This window comes from Lepidochelys olivacea, assembly GCF_965140295.1.
Source record: "Lepidochelys olivacea isolate rLepOli2 genome assembly, chromosome: 23".
Classification (NCBI taxonomy): domain Eukaryota; kingdom Metazoa; phylum Chordata; order Testudines; family Cheloniidae; genus Lepidochelys; species Lepidochelys olivacea.
In genome coordinates, this window is record NC_140433.1 from 884,341 (window position 1) to 896,353 (window position 12,013).

The following is a 12,013-nucleotide window of genomic DNA, read 5'->3' on the forward strand; positions in this document are numbered from 1 at the left end:
TAGAAGCGGTGGGGTGAGCATCAGTTTTGGGCCAAGAGTCCGGTGCACTGACCGCTCTGTTCTTTCTGAATTGCAGTATGGTGACAATGAAGAGCCAATGGGTGACGAGGAGTACGACGACTATTCAAAAGAGTTGAACCAGTACCGGAGGAGCAAAGAGGGCAGAGGGCGAGGTACACAACTGAGCCCAGAGCAGAGTGAATTAGACGGTGCTCGGGGGCTCTGCGCAGTCCGAAGAGTAGAGCCAGCCTGTGGTATCATAATGGTCAGGTTTTATTTGGGGGGCGGGGGGGAGTATAAATAATTATGTTGTTTTGCTCTATTGCAGGTTTAAATCGGGGGCGTGGCCGTGGCCCCAGAGGGAGAGGAAGCAAGGGGATGGGCAGGGGAAGAGGAAGAGGCGGGAGCAGAAGTGGAATGGGGAAAGGTGGCGATGACGATTACTATGATGAGGACATGGGGGTAAGCAGCTCTGCCTTGTCTCCGTTGGGGTCTTGCTGCACTTGGGTCACCTGTGGAAAGGTGCCCATGGGGTTTCTCTCCAACATACCAGACAGGCTTCCCCAGAAATAATTTCATTTGCATGTATTGAACTCTGAAATTTGGGACTGAAGTTGGACTTTCTGAGCCTGCCCAGGGCTCTCTGCCTGCCAGTGCTGCATATTGCCTTAGGCTCAGAGCCACAAGTTGACTTCCTTCTATCTCATTCATCATCGCTGAGAGTAAAGATCCAGACCTCTGGCTTCTGCAACCCCATTGGAGTACAGAACTTGGGAAATAATTAACAGTCCTGATGATGCAGAGCAGAGCATACCCCAGCTCCTTTTCCCACCGGGGTTTGGCTTGGCAGGGCCTCCAGGGGTAAAGCCAGTAACGGTTGGTCTTGCTCAGTAAAGTGACACTGGACCGGCACAGAGAACGGATCTGCCAAGAGGCTGGGCTCCTTTTATCTAGCCACTTTTCTCATCCTAGCTGCACTTCAGTGGCAGGAGACTGGCGATCGGTCACGTACTCCTGAGCTTGGCAGTCAAGCTTTCAAGCAGCCCAATTTTTGAACCTCTGGCATTGATTTTCTCCCTTCTTTCAAGGGGCTCCTCTGCCTGTTTTTGTCTGGGCTGTAGTGCTCTCAGGCACTGTTCGACTGGCACCAAGTAATGCTAAAAAGAGGGAGGCATCTCAGGGGAGCCCTTATTGGAGTTCATGTCACCAAGTGTATGCATTGACCTTACAATCAGAAAATGACCCCCATTCCCCACCCACCAGAAAAGATCTCTGAAATACCTTGAAATGAGCCCAAAGTCTAGACTTCATCTTTGTGTATTTCCCAGCAGTGTAAAAGTGGGACTGACCCAGTCTTCATGACAATAATCCCTTTTCTAGGCAGGATGGATTTTTCGGATTCTGATGGGTTGACTGACAAACCAAGTTGAAATCTGTCCCTCCATCTAGCTACAGTTGGTCAGGCTGCAAGTCTTATGCTGCCTTCCTGCAAGACCTTCATGTGCACTTTGAAATGCATTTTGTAGGAAGATGGTTAATTTCTTTCCATGGCTAGGATTTGCCTCTTTGTGCTTGTTAACTACACCCTTACAATTCCTGCAGGACGGAGGAAGTGGTGGAAATTACAGACGGAATGACCATGATAAACCCCACCAGCAGTCGGATAAAAAAGGAAAAGTTATCTGCAAATACTTTGTGGAAGGCAGGTGTACCTGGGTAAGGAGATAATTAATAGTGGCCTTGACTTTACTGTTAAGCATTTCAGTAGTACCTAAAATGCATCCAGGTCTGTACAAGATATGAACTGAGACATACGTGGTCCTTGCATTAAAGAACATAGAGTCTAGAATACATGTTGAAAGTGATAACGTGCTGAGTGCTAGGAGAGTTACACCGAGTGTAAGGAAAATCAAGTGTGCAAACACCAATCTGAGACAAACACTTGTTTTACTTTCTACTTCCTGATTCTCCGATTTTAAAAACACAGGATAACCGTGGGCCACAGAGCCCAGTTTTCAAGGATTTCAGGGCCAGAACCCCAGCAGAGAATCAGTTCTATAACAAGTGCCTTATAGGTGTTTGCTTCCCCCTGTTATTGTGTATGCTTTTATTGTTTCATTAACAGTGGGGGTGTTGTACTTTTTCTATACAGGGGGAGCACTGCAATTTCAGCCATGACATCGAACTACCAAAGAAACGGGAACTGTGCAAGTTTTACATTACTGGTTACTGTGCGAGGGCAGAGAATTGCCCTTACATGCATGATATCCTTTCCTCTTGTTCACTGTGTTTCCAGTCACCACGGAGATCAGTGGCTTTAAGTCAGTCGTGTGCGGCCCTATGCAACAGGGAAAATGGGCCAGAAGAGTAGGTCCCTGCACCAAGTGGCTTACGATCTACAGGCAAGTGCCTGTATGATATCGGTTCCCAGAATGTGGGGTGCACCGGCTTATGGGAGGGGGCCGTGAGGGGCTAGCTGAAGGTAGAGACAGAACTCTCATTTGTTCTTCAGTCTCAGCTTTCAGTTTAAAAAAAGTCGGTCTCTAGCTGTTAGAATTGTAGACAAACCCTTCACATTGTGATCTGAGTTAACTGATGCAGAGACGTCTACCTAAGCTTGCAGAGAGCCTGAAACGGGAGGAACTGGGGGAGAGACTACCCTGAGTGTAACTTATGCCTGCCTGAGCCAGCAGAGAGCCTGGACGCTGAGGTGTGAACAGCCCCATTCATTTCAGTGGGTGCTGACTCAGAGGCCAGTGATGGCATCTTCATTATTTCACGGCTCACCAGAGCGTGTCAGAAAGGAAGGGAAGGGTCTCATGATGAAGATCGGCACTAATGTTTCCCCGGGGAGAGGGAGGCTAGGACTAGCCATGGGAGTGTGGAAGACATATACCTTAAGATGTGTAGGCTTTTAACAGTGTATGACAGCTGCAGGGACACAAGTGGCTTCATGTTGGTGAAGGTGGGCTCAGCTTGCGAACAATACAGTATGGAGTAAGCACAAGGGAATGGGGTCTTCAGGCCGCAGAGCTGCACAGAGCAGGTGAGTTTGCAGGAGTTTTAGAAAAGGAAAATGTGGGGTGTGGGGCAGTTGGGTTTTATTTTCAGTGTCGGGACTGCAGAGGTTTCACCTTCTTAGTAAGAATGTACCACATCAAATCCATTGGTGGAGCACTGTTAAAAATAACCTGTCTGCCCACTGCCAGATTTTTTATTAATTACTCAAAGGAGTTTCATTTTCCTTAACACTTTGTACGAGACTTTCCTTGTAAACTGTTCCACACCACTGGGAATTGTATCAATGGGGACGACTGTATGTTTTCCCATGAGCCGCTCACAGACGAAACGCGGGAGCTGCTGGACAAGGTAAAAGGGAATTGTAATGTGGGTTCCTTTCGGAGTGGCTTTCCTTGGCTGATTTTGCTGCCCATGCGAAACTTTCACAGCAAGGAGAGAGGAGTTTGTAAGGTCGGGTAACAAGGGTGTCATTTGGAGTCCTGAGATTGAATTCTGAAAAGGGAAGTGCAGGGAGCCTGGTCTGACTCTACAGAGCAGAAGCCCCATGCTTTGGGACACTTTCAGCTTGCTAGAACACTGTTTAATGTACCGTAGGAGACAAGCCCGTGCTGGCAGACTCTCATGTGCAGCCTCAGCGCTGGAGAAACACGGGCCCAGGCCATGGTCTGAGCAGCTGCGCTGAGACCTGGCAAACTCATACCAACATGGGCTGTTCAGGGCGTTGCTTTTAACTGCCTCTCATTTCTCTCTCTCCCCCTCAGATGCTGGCTGATGATGCAGAAGCAGGTGCAGAAGATGAGAAGGAAGTTGAAGAGCTAAAGAAACAGGGCATCAATCCGTTACCGAAACCTCCACCCGGAGTGGGCCTGCTGCCCACACCCCCTCGTCCTCCTGGACCCCCAGCTCCAACTTCTCCCAATGGCAGGCCAATTCCTGGAGGACCGCCACCTCCTCCACCGCCCCCCCTTCCACCGCCAGGGCCACCCCAGCTGCCACCTCCGCCGCACGAACCTCTCTCACCACAGCAGCTTCAGCAGCAGCAGGACATGTATAAGAAAATCCCATCTCTGTTTGAGATTGTGGTGCGGCCCACTGGGCAGCTGGCAGAGAAACTAGGCGTGCGGTAAGCATGACCCTCCCTTCCAACTAGTTATGGATGCGTTAAGAGGAATAACGCTCAGTGGGAGAGTCAGGAATAGGAAGGGGGGGTTATGTATGCCATGGATAGGTTATTATTCATACTCTTTTCTCTGAGGGTCTTAAAGTAGTTTTACAGGATGAAATTCATCCACAGCCTCTCTCAGTCACAAGCAGAATGTTCCCACTTGTAGCCTAGTTGTTATTTAATGTAGTTAATATATGGAATTTCTTTGTGTTATTGGCATAGTAGCAAAATTGTCCCTGTATGCATCTCAGAATTTCTGTGGACCCTTTAGACACAGTACAGGGTAAATAGGAACCTGTGTGTTGCTTCACTGCACGCAGAGTGCTACTGACCCCTTACTGCAGTCACGGAGACAGTGTAATCAGAACATTCTGTATTTCCTGTTCTCTCGCTATGGAGTAGGCTCGGAAACAGGCCAGCCAAGGTTCTGCTCCTGACATCTGGTTTGCTACAAGGTTAGCCTGTCTTCCTTGCCCAGAGAGACCTCTGTGCCATGGCATGGTGGTCTAGGCAGGAGGGGGGTGCACTGTGTGAATTCAACAACCTGCTGCCATTTCATAGCAGTGTACAGAAGGGCTGAGGACACAGTCCTGCTGCTACTGAAACTCGACAGTAAAGAGCTGGCTGCTGGAGTGGAGAGATGTGGAATAGGCACCTTTTGTGTGGAAATGAGGCTTTTCGGGCAGCTCTTGTGGTGGGTGCATTAAAACAACATGGTCTGTTCCTGCAGGGAGCCTCAACAGGCATTCCCTGCAGCACTGTGCCTGTCCTTCCAGTTCTGATAAGGACCCTGCTGCAAGCCCTGCTCTTTGTAGGGAAATGTGACTGATCTCAAGTTTGCATTTTAAAAGTTAAATTTCCCTCTGTTCTCTTCCAGGCACCCAGTTCCACCACCTCCCCGCTTCCCTGGGCCTGGTGGACCACCTGGGCCTATGCCAGGACCCATGCATCCTGACATGCACCCAGATATGCATCCTGACATGCACCCAGATATGCATCCTGACATGCATCTGGACATGCATCCCGACATGCACCCTGACATGCACCCGGACATGCATCCAGATATGCACCCCGACATGCACCCAGATATGCCTATGGGCCCAGGGATGAATCCTGGGCCTCCAATGGGTCCCAGGCCCCCAATGATGCCATATGGCCCGGACGATTCTCCACACTCCGGAATGATGCCCCCTGGCCCACCTGCACAAAGCTTCTATGATAATTTCTACCAACAGCAAGAGGGGGGCCTGGACATGGACCCTGGCTTGATGGGTGACCCAGGTATGTTCCTCTTACTGACTGTCCTTCGGTTGTCTCTGTTTACCATGACAGCAGTTGGTCTGATGCAGGGGGGGCTGGAGATGCCATGTTGGCCTGGTCTCTTTTAGCTGCCTGTGAGCACTTAACGTGCTGCTCTGGGTGGCTGGGCAGAACTTGCACCAGACAAGACTCAAACATTGGCTGGTTTCATGGGCATAAGTCTCTCTTTACTGCTTTCTTGAGAATCGGCTGCTATAATCAGCTGTATGAGAAATAACTTCAGTGTCCTGTGATTGTGAATGTTTGCCCTGTTCCTTCTATGCAGAGGACTATGGGAATTACGAGGATATGGACGAGCCTCTGGCAGAGCATCTTTTCCCTGACCAGTCCTTGGAACCCGATTCCTTGTGTGAAGGAGGGGCTCCAGGGTTACACAAACCATCAGCCAACATCCCTGACTTCCTGCCATCTGCCCAGAGAGCCCTGTACCTGAGGATCCAGCAGAAGCAGCAGGAAGAGGAGGAGAGGGCTCGAAGACTGGCCGAGAGCAGTAAGCAGGAGCGGGAGAATGAGGAAGGCAAGTGGCAGAGTACCAGGCTTTTTCAAAGATATGTCTGTGAAGGATGCCCCTGCACCCTACCCACCAGGGGTCCCACACCAGACTAACGTGCTGTCCTGGCTTAGGAGGCCTTGGCCTGTTTCCTCCCACCATTTCTGGTTGTCTGGAGTTGGTCGCTGCCTTCCCCCTCCGTGTGGGCTGTGAGCACTGGCACGTCTGCATTTCTGTGCTGTGTTTGGACACTCCTACGCTTGCAGGCCTGTCAGTGACAGGGATGAGAATGCTGTCCCAGATCTGTCTTTGCCCAGCCCCTCCCTATCAGGGCTAAGATGTCTTGGGGGGCAGATATCCTCCCTGTTTTCCAGATTAGCGGCCCTGTGGGAATGTCATTCTGCATCCCAACCCTTCCATCCCCAGCTCCTCTTCGAACATACTTGACAGCTCAGGCTGGCAGTGGGATTTGTGCTTTTATTTTACAAACGACAAATCTTAAAACAAAAAGAGGAGCTCTAGAGATTGTGATCTCGACAGACAGTGCCTGGTGCCAGCGTGGGCCTCCGCGTTGGAGCTGGGGAGATATTCTCTGCAGATGGCCATCTTGGTTTTGTAGTGAAGGGCACTGGAGGTTTCTGAAGAATGTGCACTCGGGTCTTTTGCCAAAAAATCTTCCAAGCACTGATTCAGAAACTCCCTTCATAAGGAGGGCCTGGGGTGAGCACCGAGGATGAAGGTGCTCATGAAGGATGAAATAGGTGAGAGGAAAAATGGCAAGAGTGTGATACAGAAATAAGAGCAGCTGGCTGAAAGATCCAGCAAAGCTAATGTAGTTTGGTGAGGTTGGGTGCCTGCTAAATGTTTGTGGATCCCCCTTTCTAGCACTGCAGCATCGTGAGCTGCCAAGGGGTTGAGGGAGCTGCTTGTTCGTGTGAGACCAGTTGCTGCAGACCCAACAGAACCAGTTACCCTGCGGTTAGCTGTAGCTGTGCACACCGTGGTATTTGCTTACTCTCTTCTCCTCGTTCCCAGGTGATCCTGGCAACTGGTATTCCAGTGACGAGGATGATGGTGGAAGTAGCGTCACTTCCATACTGAAAACCCTAAGGCAGCAAAGTTCAAGCAGGCCTCATGCCCAGGCATCCCATGGAGAAATCAGTGGCAGCATCGGCCCAGGTGTGAGTGACCCTCGCCTGCAGAAGGCCCAGCCAGCAGGGAGCAGTCGGCCTGCGGATCCACGTGTGCTGCGGGATCCCAGGCTGTCTCGAAATGCCGATACTTGTGGTCCATCTAGCACTGGGGACGCAGGGCCCACTGACCCAAGACTAGCAAGACACATTCCCACGCCTGCCCTGAAACCGGATGCTCCTCATTCCAACACTGCTGCCAGTCAGAAGGCTGCCTTGGCTGCTGAGGAGGAAGAAGGGGAAAGAGCACTAAGGGACAAACCGGTCAATATCCCCTTAGACGCACTGCCAGCCCACGCTCTGCGAGACCCCAGGTCTCAGCTGCAGCAGTTCAGCCACATAAAGAAAGACGTGATCCTAAACAAGCCAAACTTTGCCCGAATGGTCCTGTGGAGCCCAGAGGATCTGATTCCACTGCCTGTCCCAAAGCAAGAATTTGTTCCTGTCCCAGCTGCTCTCCAGTCATTACCTGCCCTTGACCCGCGACTCAACAGGCCCCAAAATACAGGCCTTTCTGATCCCAGACAGCGAGGAGCAGCAGCCCAAGCAGAGCCTGCCACCAGTTCTGGCACCAACATCCCTGACTTCGAGCTGTTGTCAAGAATATTAAAGACTGTAAATGCGTCTGGCAGTCCAGGGCCCGGGCAGAGCGATAAACCGAGTGACCCTCGGATGCGCAAAGCACCAGCTGATCCCAGGTTACAGAAACCAGCAGAGCCAGCAGCTGCCAGAGCCACTAAACCTGCAGAGCCAGCTCAGCCAACGGCTGCTACCACGCCCAGCAGCGAGACAGCTCCCACCATTGCTCCCTACGACCCCAGGCTGCTGACAGCTGGAGGACTAAGCAAAGGGAGTAGCCAAAGCAGCGTGCTCAGTGGGATTAGCCTGTATGACCCCAGGACTCCGAGTTCAGGTGGCAAAGCCGCAGAGTCTCCCAGCGAAGGGAATGCATCGCTGAAAGGCCCAGAGGCCAGCAAGAGCGCTAACAAGGCCAAGGAGCCTCTGTTTGTGCGCAGGTCTGCGTTGGATCAGCCCGAGGCCGAGAAGGCAGGCGCTGATCTTGCAACAGACAGATACAATAGCTATAACAGGCCGCGTCCCAAGGCGGCCTCCTCCTCCACCGCCCCCGCCGCCTCCTCCACACCCACCCAGGAGACTGCACCTCAGCCAGGGGTTCATAACCTCCCTGTGCCCTCCGTCTATGGCATGGTTAAGCAGACCACAAAGCCTGGGTCAGGCAGCCCCTTTGCAGGCAACAGTCCTGCCCAGGACAGTGAGCAGCAGGATGCTGGATCTCTGAAAGATGTTTTTAAGGGCTTTGATCCCACAGCTTCACCGTTCTGCCAGTAGTATTAAAGGACTGACCTTGCGTCCATGTATTGAATTGCAGCGCACAGTGTTGGTAACGTTTTTTTATTCCATTAGTGCTCACTTTAGCCATATAACATGTATATAAATCATTTTGGTTCTGGTCAGTGCTGTAACATATAGTCTCAAAGGTGCATTTTAAATTAATAATCAAAGTATCCTTGTGCAGTAATAACCAGCATTTTCTTTGACTACCCCAATCGTTTGTTTTAGAGCTTTCTTTCAAAGTGCAGTTGAAATCATTCTTGGAAAATAATGAATTGTCTGAAATCTCCTTGGGAAGCTGTGGCCGATCTGTCACGCCACCCTTTTGTCCTCTCTCTTTGCAGTAGCTGAGCAAGTCCCCTATACTACATTCAGGACAAGGGTAGTGACAGACTGGATGGCAGAGAAACGTGGTTCATACGTGTTGCTTAGCAGATTAAAGCTGTGAGCCATGCAGATGAGTAGAATGTGTTCACTTCTGAACTGTAACTAACTAAAGTATTTGTATCATAGTCTTTTTTAAAATTCTAGTACAATGAACAGAATTACCATGGAAACATAACCATGTGGGATTATTTTTGTAATTGTGGGGGGTTTGTTTGCTTTTGTTTTAAGTAAATATTTTATGCCATTTTCTGGAGGTGGTTTGATTGTAAGACCCAGCTGGGTTGTAACAGGACTCGCGTTCTCGAGGCCGTCCGTGGATGGCCATGGAGTATTTGCATCCCAAAAAGTTGTGCAGTCTACCAAAAACAGGTTGTATTATTGAAATTAAATTATTAATCTCAATCAGATTTCACTTGTATGCATTTTGCGTATGGAGGGTTTTTCCATAAACACAAATCTGTGTTCTAAGATTTTCAGTAGATCCCCACCCCACCAGGGGTAAAACCCATCTCCATCCAGATGGGACGGGTGAACTCTGCATGCCGTGCGTTTCAGGAGGCCAAGTTTTGTCCTATAGTGCCACCCTAAGAAAGAGAGGCTGTTCTTCAGAAAAGATGAAGCAAAGTGATGTTAGGTGCTGAGTACGTTTTCCTGATTCATTGTGTGTTTAGAAACAAATGTGTAGATGGAAGTGTTGAGTACAATGAACTGTGCTTTCAGTGTGTGCAGGGAAAAGCAGCTACAAGGGAAGGGACATGAGTGGCAGATAATCAAGTTTTTCAAAAGATGAACGGGATACTGTAGAATCTGTGGTTATGAAAATGGTTGTTGAGGGAAGGAAGATCTGGGGTGACTCCTTTCTGTGGCTCAGTGTTCTTGCTACAGGCTGTTTCAGTGAGTAAAGGGGGTAACAGATTTATAAACCTTTCCAACAGACAAGTCTGTAGCTTACGTTTTCCTGATCATCCCTCAGCCCCGCACTTGTCTTAGACGTGCTAGATCTTTGTGAGGCTGCCTCTTTGTATAGGTCAAAACCGCTGATCTCATAGGCCCAGATTGTTCTCAATCTAGAATACACTGCGCACAGAAAGGCAAAATTCCTTTTGCCTCTGACGATGAAAATGTGTTAAACTTTTTTTTTTCTCCTTCCCACGTTCCCCTTGGTAGCCTCTGTGGTTACTCGATGTCACGGTGTCCCCTACCCCCTACTTCTTGTTTTTTTGATAGCTGTATCACTGTGGAGCTAACTGGATTCCACCATTTGTCACGGGAATATTGATAGTATCCCACACTCACAAGTATTTGGCTGGCAAAGCCTGTGGCAAACATGCTCACAAGTATTGGAAGGTAAAGACATTTTATGCAAAGTGTCTTTACAGCATAAACTGCAGCAAGGAAAAGCTAAAATGCTCGCACCTTTTTAGCCATATGTTAAGACATGGATCTGTACAATGTACATGACCAACATGCAGTATCAACTCCTGTGAAATAATGGAGACTAAGTTAAATTTTAAACACAGTTTTATGACCATGGCTGAGCCAGGTGTATTCTTCTTGACGCTTCCAGCCAGCTCAATGTCTGTGGTACGATTAGAAAAATGTCCATGGCGTGTGAACTGAGTACAGCGCTTTCTTCTGACGGAGGTACAAGCCAGAACTTTTATCAGAGAGACCAAATACTTGGTGCTGGTGAGTGTTTTAAAGGCACAGTGTGCGTGTCGTAACTCTCCCTCCCCAGAGCCTCGCACCAGGGAGTGCTACACCAGCTTAGATGGGGATCTGGTGCCAGGCTATCCCAGCTGACCCACCTTCACCAAGAGAGGTTCCCGTTTTATTGCAGAATATTTCCCAAGTGGCTGTACCTGTCTGGTTTGAGAATTCATCCATTGCATCATGTCACAGTGGCTTGTCATCGGGCTGGTGTTTGCATAAGGAGTAGTGTGAGAGGAAAAACATTTCTCAGTACACTGGCTACCGTCATTGAATCTGGTTTAGGATGAATTGTCCAACAGTGGAACAGCTGCTTAAAAACCAACTCAGTTTTGCTGTAAGCGTATAATTTGTTTTGAAACAGTTCTACAGATAATGGGTGTTCTTTGTTTTTGGTGCATGTGAGATTAACATTAATAATGCCAAAATTAACTCTCGTCAATTAACAAAACCCAGTCTGGACTCTGAAGTTTTGTTACGTTTATGTTTGGTGTTAATTTACTTGTCTTCTTCCCTTTGGATGCTATGTGTTTTACTTCTTCCTGCACCCCACTTTAATTTGAGGCAAAAGGTTATATCAAACTTACTCTAAACAACGTCTCTCAAACCAGCTGGATTCCAGAAAACTCAGATGCCAATGGATTGTGCCCATCTGTTTGATATGTGGATGTCCAGTGGAGATCTAATCTATTCAAATTTCTGCTTGCATCTCTCCCTGAAATTGTTTACTGGTTTTCAATGAATCAGTGTGGCATCTGTGTGTAGTAGTTAGCGCACTGTTGAAGTGGTTTACCTCATGCCTTCTCTTGGTACAGCCTCAGCTCTTAACCTGCAGTGAAGTGTGACATGGACTTATGGCTTTGGAGTTTGGCTGGTATCACTATAACAAAAAAGAGAGAAGTGAAATCAATCATTTGTGTCCTGTTCCTCCATGTGAGATTGCTTTTAGTGAGAGAGATGTGAATTCAGTGGCGTTTGTACCATAACCCTAAACATTTGTAACATACATAAAAAAACCCTATTAATCCCAATCCAGAATATGAAGAGGAGTGACGCTCTATTGTGGAATATAGTCACCCATCGTTAATTCATTCATATTTTTCCATCTGCCAGAGCTTTACGAGAAAAAAAAATAATGCTCTAACTGAGATTGTAATAAGCTGTAAATACTATTTCAGAATTGAAGCTGTTGATGCAAATATGTATATACTGTCTTGGGGTTTTTACAATGACTGTTTCGTTGCATGGCTTTGTGTTTTTTTTTTCCCTTTTTTTATTGCACATTTGTCTTCCAAAAATGTCATCTATATTTCTCCTGTGAGCTCTTTAATCCTCTGTAATTGTATTACTGCCATTAAAGGATGCAGTTATTTTAAA

General features: G+C 48.4%; 1 protein-coding gene across 1 annotated transcript in view; it reads left to right on the top strand.

The window, feature by feature from the left end:
- The window catches only part of ZC3H4 (zinc finger CCCH-type containing 4), a gene marked incomplete at its 5' end in the record, with an annotated part of 29,934 nt that extends 17,921 nt beyond the window's left edge, over positions 1–12,013 (top strand). Inside the window, 9 exons of the mRNA XM_084612321.1 lie at positions 77–173; positions 329–462; positions 1,603–1,716; positions 2,153–2,279; positions 3,263–3,369; positions 3,783–4,144; positions 5,064–5,467; positions 5,772–6,023; positions 7,032–12,013. Of these exons, the coding sequence (XP_084468447.1) occupies positions 77–173; positions 329–462; positions 1,603–1,716; positions 2,153–2,279; positions 3,263–3,369; positions 3,783–4,144; positions 5,064–5,467; positions 5,772–6,023; positions 7,032–8,536 (3,102 nt within the window). The 3' untranslated portion in view covers positions 8,537–12,013. The remainder of the gene's footprint in view (positions 1–76; positions 174–328; positions 463–1,602; positions 1,717–2,152; positions 2,280–3,262; positions 3,370–3,782; positions 4,145–5,063; positions 5,468–5,771; positions 6,024–7,031) is intronic.